The sequence below is a fragment of the Hippoglossus hippoglossus genome, chromosome 3 (genome assembly GCF_009819705.1).
Source record: "Hippoglossus hippoglossus isolate fHipHip1 chromosome 3, fHipHip1.pri, whole genome shotgun sequence".
NCBI lineage: Eukaryota > Metazoa > Chordata > Actinopteri > Pleuronectiformes > Pleuronectidae > Hippoglossus > Hippoglossus hippoglossus.
In genome coordinates, this window is record NC_047153.1 from 17,083,721 (window position 1) to 17,096,055 (window position 12,335).

The 12,335-nt window shown below is 40.8% G+C and overlaps 1 protein-coding gene across 2 annotated transcripts in view; it reads left to right on the forward strand.

Moving 5' to 3' along the window:
* myom2b (myomesin 2b) overlaps window positions 1-12,335 on the forward strand; it is a 29,717-nt gene that overhangs the window by 6,115 nt on the left and 11,267 nt on the right. For both annotated transcript variants that reach the window (XR_004612569.1, XM_034574946.1), the window contains exons 6-26: window positions 2,836-2,924; window positions 3,120-3,170; window positions 3,318-3,482; window positions 3,866-4,027; window positions 4,209-4,350; window positions 4,790-4,989; window positions 5,481-5,534; window positions 5,620-5,747; window positions 6,035-6,218; window positions 6,328-6,502; window positions 6,601-6,722; window positions 6,878-7,065; window positions 7,197-7,323; window positions 7,514-7,692; window positions 8,615-8,729; window positions 9,084-9,246; window positions 9,364-9,470; window positions 10,294-10,338; window positions 10,743-10,879; window positions 11,078-11,222; window positions 11,609-11,671. Coding sequence is in view for 1 of the 2 variants with exons in the window: in XM_034574946.1 (XP_034430837.1) it covers window positions 2,836-2,924; window positions 3,120-3,170; window positions 3,318-3,482; window positions 3,866-4,027; window positions 4,209-4,350; window positions 4,790-4,989; window positions 5,481-5,534; window positions 5,620-5,747; window positions 6,035-6,218; window positions 6,328-6,502; window positions 6,601-6,722; window positions 6,878-7,065; window positions 7,197-7,323; window positions 7,514-7,692; window positions 8,615-8,729; window positions 9,084-9,246; window positions 9,364-9,470; window positions 10,294-10,338; window positions 10,743-10,879; window positions 11,078-11,222; window positions 11,609-11,671 (2,741 nt within the window). In the remaining variant the exon portion in view is untranslated. The remainder of the gene's footprint in view (window positions 1-2,835; window positions 2,925-3,119; window positions 3,171-3,317; window positions 3,483-3,865; window positions 4,028-4,208; window positions 4,351-4,789; window positions 4,990-5,480; window positions 5,535-5,619; window positions 5,748-6,034; window positions 6,219-6,327; window positions 6,503-6,600; window positions 6,723-6,877; window positions 7,066-7,196; window positions 7,324-7,513; window positions 7,693-8,614; window positions 8,730-9,083; window positions 9,247-9,363; window positions 9,471-10,293; window positions 10,339-10,742; window positions 10,880-11,077; window positions 11,223-11,608; window positions 11,672-12,335) is intronic.

Here is a 12,335-nt window from a genome sequence, read left to right on the forward strand (position 1 = left end):
GTATGTTTGGAGTTTGACCTTGACTTTGAACCACAGTGTGAATTCAACATCAGCATATCTCAGCCTCAGCTGCACAGATTTCCGTCCGTCACTTGGAAAGGGTATCTTCAGTTCTAGTAGAGCAATTGTATGAAAATCATAGACTGTATATAAAGATGGACCGCGTGTCTCCACTTACTGTCCAGACACTAAGCCAAAATATCCTGGGTGCTAACTCAGCCATCTTGCTTGTCAGACGTCATTTGGAGCAAGAGTCTCCACAGCAGTAATCTTCGGATGGAAAAATGAACACTTGAACCAGTGTGACAAACACTACTTCAAAAATGACAGAAACCAACCATCTTTGAGAAGAATGTATCTCACATGTATTTTGACTTTTTAGTTTGATCCATGTCCCATGCACTAACATGGAGGGAGCAGGGTTTATGACTCACACTGCAGCCAGCCACCAGGGGGTGATTGAGATGTTTTGGCTTCAGTTTTGGGAAGTCATGTCATCCATCTTTAAGGAAAATGCTGCAATTACTTTTTGACTAATATCATCAATTTACAAATTTCATGAATTATGAAACTTATTCATGATTCTATTCCCACTTGGGCACTGACTATGACATGAACCATCAGGAAATCTCTCCTGTCAAATCCATCAGCCTCTGACTGTAAATTCCGACTATAGTAATATGTCAGAGTCAGCTGACTGGCTGTGCGATTGGATGCTGTATATGGGACAAGAACATATCCTGCTCTCCCTCCAGTCTTAGGAAGCTCAGCTGTTCAAGTGCTGACCTCAGTGCCACATGATACTCCAGGATTCTTTCAGTCATCACTCTCTCCGTGGATCCTGTCCCCTATCGCTACTTCTGTCTGTTACTCACGGTTCAACCCACAACGGAAACTCACTGCAGTCTCTCTTAATGATTTTCGATTAATTCCCCTTAGCTCCATGAGCCTGTAGTATTTTAATTATGAGTGTTGTACAAACAAAAATTTACAGAGAATTATTTTCGTTTTTTAAGTTATTAAATTCAAAATGATTGCGGCTACTAAATGCTTGGGATATTTTCAAGCTTCTCGAATGGACTGGAAGATGTTAAGGGATACATTCTTTATCAAAAGTTAGGCCACACAGACAGAGAGAGAAATCCCAAACCCCCAGTCTGTCTTGGATCTTTACACCATGACATTCCTGCACAACCACGCACGCGAGCGCACACACGCACGCACACACACACACACACACACACACACACACACACACACACACACACACACACACACACACACACACACACAAACACACTACACACAGATGGTGCAGACATATCTGTGTATATGAAGTATTTACTGAACGTTATTATGGTTGAAAATAACAATACTTCTTCTGCTCTCCCTTCGCTCCCTGATGCAACTCCCTGCAATCACTTTCGTTAATAATGTCAAAGTCATCTCGTCCTGACTGCACCAGCCCCGTGCTCACTGTAGATGATACTATTTTAATACGAGCTTGTGGAGAAAAGGGAGCATCAGGCAGAGAGAGTGATTCAGGGAGAGGTAGAAAGATGAAAAGGCTGGAGGAGGAAAAGAGAATAAAGCAGAAGAGTTTCAGCTCAAGGGTGGAGGTTGTTCAAACGACAGATCTGTGTAATATCAAGATTTCTGTAGCAGCCCTTTTTTGTCTATTAAACTGGTTTGTCTCTTGACACAAGGTATTAATGGCAGCCCTGTCGTCAATAGGTTTTGATTTATAGTCCAGAGTCAGATTTCAGCTATGGATAGCACCACTACGACAGTAGACACATGACTTAAATACAATCAGGGCATATTGCGCTGTAATGGCAACTTTTTCTTTCACTATGAGTTATAAAGCAATGGACTACGACAGTATGTCCTTCATAGCTACGACATAATCCCCTTATGCAGAATGAAAAATAAGCTTTTATACTCTATGTAGATTTCTCGTTGTGGCAAATAAAATATTCTCTCAAACAACAATGTATTGAAAACTAATGTCTACAGCATATCTAAGTGTCCAAGTCCTAGAAACTGTCTAATGGTAAACCCTTTGTATGGGACCCTTGTAAAGGTTTGCGGTGTCACTGTGGCCACGTGGACGCTTGCTGATACCTTAAGCTTACATTAAGTTTTAACATCTACATTTACTGTATGACTCTCAACCCTTTGAACTTTCAAGCACCATGTGACTTTAGAGGTAACAGAAGCAGTGAGAACTCTGTATGGTGCTTTGAAGCAAACAAGTTCCACATCACAAATGGTATAAAGTGTTCTGATGCACTACAACCTGATACTCGTGGCACGTCCGCTGGAGCAGATTATTCCATTTATTTTTTTAGGCTTTTTGTGAAGAAGTCATGCAAACTTGACTGATTATGACTAAAGGAAATACAGTATGTGTGATGCCAAGTCGTGTACATGCATTAACTTATCTGTGTAGAACAGGTCAGGTAGGACCGAACCAAACATATGCTGCTGGTCAAAACAGATCATCCCCAGACTACTGAACCCAGCCACACTGCAGGTTTTACTGTACACGTGAAGAGAGGCTCTGTTCCCTCAGCTGCTGTCCATCCCTGGCAGAATGATGCAATCATGTGGCAAATTATTGCTCATTTGGTGTATTAGTTTCATACACTTTGTAGAAGCAAATCCAAACTGGCATTACATCCGTAGGTCACAGGTAGTCGTGTTAGAACTAATACTTATGGATGGCTCAGTACATCTGGTATGTGGGCATTTTCCATGTCCTTCTATTATAGTATAGTGTAATCCGTATAGGTATATTGACCTGAAAACCCTAAATTGAGCTGTCTTTTACAGATGCTGCACTGATGATACAGCCCAGTACACTGCTGTTGCTTGTAACCTCCATGGACAGACCTCTACTCAGGCCTCCATCATCGTCAAGAGTAAGCCCTTCATCATCAAGTCACACTACTTAGTCAAACATAAATTCACGTCTGGACTATTAAATAGGTCAGAGACTATTTCTCTGATGTATAAATAGAATTTGACACTTTTAGTTTACCACCAGCACCACCTGAATGTACTCTAATATCTATTTATACCGTGTAACTTTTGGTGTTTGTGTTTTGATCATGTAGGATTCAAGGAGGATGAAGAGACATGTCCATATGCGTGGTTGCCTTACACAGGTAAACACCATAACTGACTTCATCTCCATTATATCCGCAATAACAAGATCAGTGCAAATACTATAGGCCATGAGGTATGTCATTCTCTGCACCGGCCCTGTTCCCATCGCTCTGTTGTCCTGTTTCCTCCTGTCCCTTGTCCCGCAGCTTCCATGCTTCCCAAGATCCACTACACTAAAATCCACATTACTTTCACGGAGAAGTTCGGGCCTGTGTTTTCTGCTGAGGGAGGGTCTGCCACTCTGTCTGCTACCATGACCCTGAACCCCAACCTGGCCAACCTGCAGCCTGAGGCCCAGTGGTATAGAGATGGTAATTCTTGTAAAGTAATATATTATGACAGAGTAATTGCACCGTAATTGCTAGTAATATATACCGGCTTCCACTGAGACTGCACCACCCAGCGTTGTCGACATGCAGCCTCAGGCACAGCTGTGGACAAATGGGAACGTTTTTACAGCCTCTAATTTTTACTGCAAATTAATTAGACTGAAAGTTGTAATAGATTCTGATGATATAACCCCAGTTAGAGAGTATATCTTCATTTGCTACGTGGGAATCTGTAGACCTCAGTTAAAGGTGCCATGTGGAACAACGGCAAATTGTTATGAATTAATGACTATACACAGTCAAACCTCATTGTGTTATTTAGTCATTTGAAAGAGACTAAATTCAGAATCCCGTCTCGTCTCTAGAAACTCGTCTGGCTGACTCTAAATGGGTGAAGATTGAAACTGGCAGAGGACACACCGCCTTGACTCTTCCTAACCTGTTCAAAGACGATGAAGGACTCTACACACTGCGCATGGTCACTAAAGGAGGAACCGCAGAACACAGCGCTTTTGTTTCTGTTGCAGGTGAGCGGTGCTAGAGGGCTGGACAGTCCAAGACAAGTTGATGATGTTGAGGACTAATGGCTCGATTTGAACTTTGTCAATGCATCTACTGCCTCTTTTTCCAGAACTCATTTACAAACCACAAATATTCTCACTAACATGATTTTTTTAAAGCAAAGTCCCCCTGTCCCATCCTGTGTAGATGGTCCTCCCCCAGTCCCCGGAGCTCCTGGTGCTCCTATGGACATCAAGATCCACGATGCCAATAGAGACTATGTCATTGTGTCATGGAAGCCACCTAATACCACCACAGAGGGTCCAATCCTGGGATACTTTGTGGACAAGTAGGAGTTACTGACATAAACACCATAAATAAATAAACTGACCAACATAACGACAAACTCATTTCTGTAAGTCATCACATAGAGTTTGCTTGACTATCTGTGCTAATGAAGGCGTTACTGTCTCAAGGGACAGATAATCTTGCCATAATTGCCGTACTGCAGTTTTATTTTACAGCTAAGATAACTATTGACTTAATTTGTTGCCTACATGATGCTTGTACTGCTGCATTATTTGCTGTGATCATCATCCGATTTGCCACAAATCTTTGTAAAAGAATGTTTAAAAAATATCTTTCTACTTTTCATTAATTAAATTGCTGCAGTTGAAAAGTGACTTAATACCTGTCATATTTTGGAGATCTTTGCAACATACTTTCTTCTCCTCTCCTGAACTCATCTCCTCCTTTGTCCTTTTTTGTACTCATTTTTAATTTTGTAGATGTGAGGTTGGCACTGAAAACTGGACTCAATGCAATGATCACCCCATTAAGATCTGCAAATATCCAGTGTCTGGGCTCTTTGAAGGACACTCCTACTACTTCAGAGTCCGAGCTGTCAACTCCCAAGGAATAAGCAAAGCGTCCCGCATGTGTGACCCCATCGCTGCTCTGGACCCCACTGAGTTTGAGAGGCTCCACGGTGGGTTTCACTGGATTACATAGTGAAAGGTCCTCCTTGCCTTTTATGATACATCGTTTGAAGTGAGAAGCAAAATGTCAGAGTCGTTTTAGGATGTTTGAATGGATGCAAAGTTATGAACTCTGACATTTATGTATTAGAATGTCTGTGATGAATGATTCACTTTCTTCAACCAACTTGACTCAAAAAACGTTATAGTAGAGCTACTTCATCAACATCATCAAATAATATCTTTATTATTAACAGTTTACATTTAATCCTTTTTTTAAATTCAGGTCATTCACATATTATGTTTGAGGGTTAATTTTACATGGCAATCTGCTGATTCTGATCGTTTTGCTCCACTCACTAAACTGCTTTATAGGATTCAAACACAACGGTACAGTGTTTGGTTCTGTTACAGTGCATCTCACTGATAAAGATTAGCTGTCTGGTGTGATCTGAATAAGAATCCAACTTATCTAAATGTCCTGTCTTTTATCCTCCTGTAGCCAAAAAGCTTGGAGGAAAACTGGATGTTGTGTCTTACCACGATGAAGTTGAAGGTGGGTTTTTCGATTAAAATCAACACTCATCTACCTAAAATCTATAATTATATATCACATATGATCTGTGTGTGTTTGTGTTTAGCTGATGGAAAGCCTCCCAGTGCTCCATCCGGAATTTATGCCTCAGAAACCGACAGGACGTATGTTGTTCTGAGCTGGAAAGCTCCTAAATATTCCAGCAAGGCTCCCATGTGGTACTTTATGGAAAAGGTAGGAATCGAATACTACACTGTACATTCTATAGGGCCTCTCATGGGTTTCAGTCTACATTTGTGTTAAATGCGTTGTACTCTAGAGCAGGACAACGCTGTGTCAATGCTGTGTGAAACAATAGTTTAAATCAGTAGTTTATAAATGTATATCGATTTGTGACATGTGTAAACAGCTACTTGAGATATGCAGTAAAACCAGTTTCATACAGTACAACATATCATTATGTGTGTTAAGGAAGCAGGCAAGCTAACTCTGTCCTCTCTCTCTCTCCCGTGTCCCCACAGAGCATGGCAGACAGCAATGCATGGCAGCGTATCAACACTCAGGTTCCTATTCGATCCCCTCGTTATGCCGTCTTTGACCTGGCGGAGGGAAAACAATATCAGTTCAGAGTGTTGTCGGCCAATATCTATGGAATCAGTGAGCCCTCAGAGCCGACAGGCCGGATCGAGACCCAGGAACTCAAAGGTCTGTCTCTGTTCCATGTTAGTGTCACAGATTGTAGATTATTCTAGTGTGGACCAAGTCCAGGTTTTAAATATTTGAAATATTCAAAAAAATGTTTTCCTTTCCTCAGGTGTGCCATCAGCTCCAGGTCAGGTGATTTCTACAAGAGAAACAGACACCTCCGTCCTCATCCAGTGGGCTCCTCCAAAGGAACCCAACAATCTCATTGGCTACTACATCGACCAGTGTGTTAAAGGTTCCAAAGACTGGACCTCAGCCAATCACAAGCCTCACAAGAACTGCAAGTATGTTTTCGACCGGAAAAAACCCCCACACTTTTTAGTGAAATGTGTTTTTCTTAATAAAATGACACCAAATCCTGTTTTTATTATTTTCCTTTCAGGTTTGTGGTTAGTGGTCTGACCAAAGGAGAAACCTACGTGTTCCGTGTCCAGGCGATCAATGAGCTGGGTCTCAGCGATGAATCCCAGGAGTCTGCTCCTCTGACTGTCAAGGCTGCCCTCAGTCAGTACTGACACATTGTTATTGACGATGACAGAGATAATGATAGATATCTGCTTTCTGTTACCCTGTTGGATTGTGATAAATCTTTTGATGAGAGTGAAGTAGTAATATTGTACTGGTATTATAAGTATTACAATTCAGTGATGCCGTTTCAGCCGCCCCTTCTGCTCCTTACGACGTGGCTCTGCTGAACTGTGACGGCAAATCAATGGTTCTGAACTGGAAGAAGCCTCTGGACTGTGGAGGATCAAAGGTCAAGGAGTATTACGTGGACAAAAGACGCAGTGGAACAGACATGTGGAGGGAGGTTCACATCCCAGCAGTCACACAAAGACTGTATAAGGTACAGCAATATCTGTGACTAAACTTACCTTAAAAAACGAACTTTTACTTTTAATAGACAACTTTTTCACCTCGTGTACTACAGCTATCCTCTATTCCATCTTAGTAACCATGGTAACATGTCATTGACAGGCTGAGGGCCTGACCGACGGAGCCGTCTATCAGTTCCAGGTGTTTGCAGCCAACCTGGCCGGCCTCGGGGCGGCTTCCCAGCATTCTGCTGACTTCAGCTGTGCGGCCTGGACGATGCCTGAGCCTGGTCAGTGAGCGTCATCTTCAGACCAACTTTATCAACTGATCAATCTGAAATATCAAGAATAAACATGAAGTCAAGTTTAAAGTAGTCACGCTCATATCTACTAAATAGCGTTGACAATTAGATGGAGGGGAATTAACGAGGTCCGTGAAAGGTAAACTAAATCACAAATGTAAATGTGTTCCTCCTTTAGGTCCTGCCTATGACCTGTCTTTCTGTGAAGTAAGAGGCAGCTCTTTGGTGGTTGAGTGGCAAAAGCCTGTGTATTCTGGTTCTGGACCAATCACAGGCTATCGTGTTGAGTATGCTAAGAAGGGCACCTCTGACTGGGTCACAGCCAACGAGAAATCTGTCAGTCATCGCTTCCTTAAGGTACGAAAAAATCTACAGGCTCCTAAAGGTGGAAGTTTTCTTTTTTAACTTCTAGTGATTTTTGTTTTCTGTTTTTCTTCATCAGACCTTAAAATAAATAAAAATACTTTGTGCACAAAAAAGATAGAATAACAATAAATAATATATAATTTTATTTAACTTGATGAATAACTGAATCATTTACAATATTATTGTACCTCATATATGTTGTATATTACTAAATGTTAATAATATCTTCAACACTGTGTCCTCTAAGCTTTCGTTGATTTCTGTTAAGCTTTCTATTGGCTCCTAAAAGTGACACTGTTGACATGCATCCATTGAATTTCAACCTTCTGGACGAATATAGTATTTTTATTGCGTCTACTGGAAAAGGTAGTAATATGCTGACATAAAATTGTAGTGTGCTGACATCTAGTGGAAAAAAGGAGCAACTACTGGGTTAAGTACTCAGCAAAAAAGTAAAGAGTAATGAAAAATAGCAGCACAACGGCAACTCAGTCAGCAGATATACATTTAACCTAATAATTTACAAGTTATAGAATTGAATTATCGTTATTATTCTGTGGTCTGATAAATCATGGGTTACAGTACATATTAAGTGTGAGTGAATAACATGATATTAAGTCATTTAATACCAATAGTAAAAACAACAATGTGTCTGGGTGCTAATATAAGATACATTTACATTTATTAGATACTATAGCTGCTAGCCCTAACCTTTACCCAATTGATATTTCCTGTCATTGTCTCATCTGCCAAATAAGAAATGAGGTTATTTACCAACAATAGTTTCTGATGTCGTGGACAAACATACTGATACAGAATCACAGTTACTGAACCTGGCAGATTTACAGAGATTGATGATTAACACATCCAGGCCGACAATCATGGCTCTTTTGCTCTCCTGCTTGTTTCCTAGGTAACAGGCCTGGAGGAGGGCAGCAGGTATGTGGTGAGGGTGCGTGGGGTCAACGAAGCAGGAGTGGGCATGGCTTCAATGACCTCTGATCCCGTGACCGCCAAGGCTGTGGAAGGTAACTTATCAATGTCTACAAACTTCCTTTGTAAAGTGCTGCAGCATGTCTATGCTCGGTGATGTACTTTTTTTAAATGAAGGGGAGATGACGAATATGATCAAGTATAACAAATATTTTTTATGGTAAAACAACATCCTGTACATCCTGTACCACTGCACTTAGCGGAAATACCTCGATAAAAACAATATTTTCCTATAGTAAAATGTGTATATGATGTACATATTCAGTTTTTAATTTATTTATGATCTATTCTTTTATTCTGTGTGCCAGTTTTTTTTTGTTGAATAAAATGATTGCAGTTTTAAAGTGATCACTTTACTGCTGTGTGTGTGATTGTCTTGTGTGTTAAAGGTTCTCAGGAGGTTTCCTGTGTGGTGGACGAGAAGTCCGGTGACATCGTTATGTCCTTCGAGTCCTGCCAAATGAACGAGGGCTCTCAGTTTGCCTGGAAAAAAGATTATAAAGAAATAACAGATTTCTCCAAAGGAGTGGTGATTAAGACAGAAGGCAGCAGGTGAGATCACTCACACACACACACACACACACACATGCACACACACGTGTTGTAATTTTGAAACTTGTAACATCCCTCTGTCTCTCTTGTCTCTGTCTCTCTCGTGTTGTATTGTAGTTCTAAGCTGATCTTTAAGAACGCGACTAAAGAAGACTTTGGAACATATTCTGTTTCTGTCACCAACATAGAGGGAATTTCATCCAGCTATACAATCTCTGCTGAAGGTAAAGTTGACCTGTCTTTAAAAGTCTGGCTTAGTTTTCAAAATGTAGACTGACTACATAGATCATTTATTCTTCTTGAAAAATTCTTGCCGACATTCACATCACATTAGCTTACATGGATTGGGAGAACACAGTAACTTGTGGTCAGACGAGGACATCAGAATTACAGGCTCAAACAAAACTCCAAAGGAAAATGCGTATTGAAGAATCAAGCGTCGTGCAGGAGGAAATCCGGATGGAAGCCAAGAGACTGCTTTAAAACGATCACACTGGCAACAAGGCAGCAAACAATTACGTTACACATCTGATGAAAACCAGTCGAGCATATTGCTCACATGGCTTTTTGAGCTTACGGCTGTATGTGTGTTTTAAAACCACATTTTTTCTGACAGAAAGTTTCACCACATCTGTTATTTATTGTGCCTTACGCTGATTGCTTCCCATTTGGCCTTGCATTGTTGGTTTTTTTCTTCAGCACAACTCATAATAAGGGTTTCATCCGCATGTATTATGTATTATGTATTTCACTTATATCGCGGGTAATAGGGGAAACTGCAGTTATTAAATATCTGAGCGCTGAATGCAGTTTGTCAGAGGAGTTTCACAGCGGGCCTGTGGGTCTAGTTCCAGGCGTTCTAAGTGTTTGTGCATTTGTCTGCCATCCGCCTATTAAACACAATTACAGTAATGACTTCTCCAACTCCAGACTCCTTACTCGAACAGGCCCTTCAAAGTCCGTGATAAATTTACTTGTATGCATGAGTGTAAATATGTTTGTGCCCACAGCATTATCACCTGAATAAGTCGTTTCTTCTCATTTCAGAGTTGGCAAAGATGCTGGCACTCAGCTACGATATCCGACACCCGGGTAGGTACCTTTGGAAAAACACTTTCAAACAAACAAAACACTTTCAATCTCTCGTAATCTCTTTCTCTTTGTCCATTTTGATTTCTCGTCTCTTACACGTTTTCTCTGCTGCGTCTTTAATCTGTCTCACCCACTCTCTCTCTGTTTCTATCTTTCATGGATTCATTTTCGCTTTGTTCTGACTTGCTTTGAACCTTTCACATTTCATTCTTCTTTTAGGCGTACGTTTCTCTTTTTATTTCATCCCAAAAAGTCTTACCTGCTTTTGCATCACCTGCCTCTCCACTGTTCACCTCTCCCGTCTTTTGCCTTCCAACTGACTCCTCTACTCTCCTTTCTTCTGCTCTCCTTTCTTCTCTCCTCACTAATAATGACTTCTATTTCTCTCCTCTTCCCTCCTCTAGTCATCCCACTGAAGTCAGAGCTGGCATATAAGATTTTGGAGAGAGGAAGAATGAGGTTCTGGCTGCAAGCTGAAGAGATTTCTTCCAACGTCACGTACAAATTCTTCGCAAACAACAAGGAACTGTCCGGAGCTGATGTAAGATCCACGTTAGTTTAAAAAAAATGGACATAGGGAGAGATGAAAAAATGATTTTCTGGGTTCAAGTTGAACAAATATTCTGTCTGTCTGGTGATTAAGATTGTGTTGAAAAATGAAAGCTAAAAAAAAATATATATACTGTATATTTTCACAAAATCTGTCCTTAAATTTGACAAAGAAACATTTTCCTTGCAGCCCAACAAGATGGGTCATGACGTCTCTACAGGTGTCATCGAGTTCACCATGGACCATTTCACTGAGGAGAATGAGGGCACGTTCACCTGCCAGATCACAGACGGTGGAGGCAAAGGACAGAGCTCTCTGGTTCTGATTGGAGATGGTAAGATATGTAACTGTGACATGTATGGCAAAAAATACTATTTTGCCTCTGTAGCTACTGCTATAGTATGTCTATAGAAGATGTGTGTGTGTGTGTGTGTGTGTGTGTGTGTGTGTGTGTGTGTGTGTGTGTGTGTGTGTGTGTGTGTGTGTGTGGGAAGGGAGGTTTAAAGCAGTTACCTTATACAGTGACTTTTAAATGTATGAAGGACACTATTACGGTGCGCGGATACGCTTCAAAAGATGCTTTATGTGATGAATTATGATTCTACCCTCATGCATGAGACCATTAGTCTCGGTAATCCAGCAAATAAATCCAGCAACTACTGGCACCACTTTGATCTTTTTAATTATTCTCTGTTTCTGTGTGTTTGTACGTGCACACAGCTTTCAAGGCAGCGTTGGCTGAGGCTGAGTACCAGAGGAGGGAGTACATCCGAGTCAAGGAAGGTAAGAAGCAAAACATCACTCACTTTTAAGCTTGTATGGGTTTTAACTCTAAGTCTTCTTTGTTGTCTGGGAAATAACTCATCTAATCAGTGTGTACACAGGAGCGAGGCGGACCAACGCTTCCTCAAAAGAGGCAATTGGAAACTGAAAATTCAAAATGAACCCATTGGCTCAGCATAGAAGGCATTTTGCATTTCTAATTTTGAAACCATACTCAGACGTGAGGTAATTACAAAGGTGAAGGAAGGATTTAAACATTTTACTTCAGTAAAAGTACAAATAAATAGACACAAATGTACTCAAGTAAAGTATTACTGTAAAAGTAAAAGTACTTGCTGTGTGTAACCTATTCCTTAATGCTACGGTCTACTACATCATTATGGCTGAGTCTCGCCAGTGGTGTTTCTTCACCAGTGATGCTGCTGCTGCAGGAGGCGGGCTCTAATGGTACCTGCCTGCTCTGATTGGATCAGTGCCCCACTGATTATTGATAACTTTTGAAAATGTAAAAAAAAAACATGTAACGCTGAATTTGTAAAGATGTAGAGAAAGAGAAAAGCACCTGAATATACTTAAGTGCAGCACAGAGACATGAGAACTGTACTTAAGCACAGTAAGCAAGAATCACCCACTGGGTAATTAATAGAGCTCAAACAATCGGGGC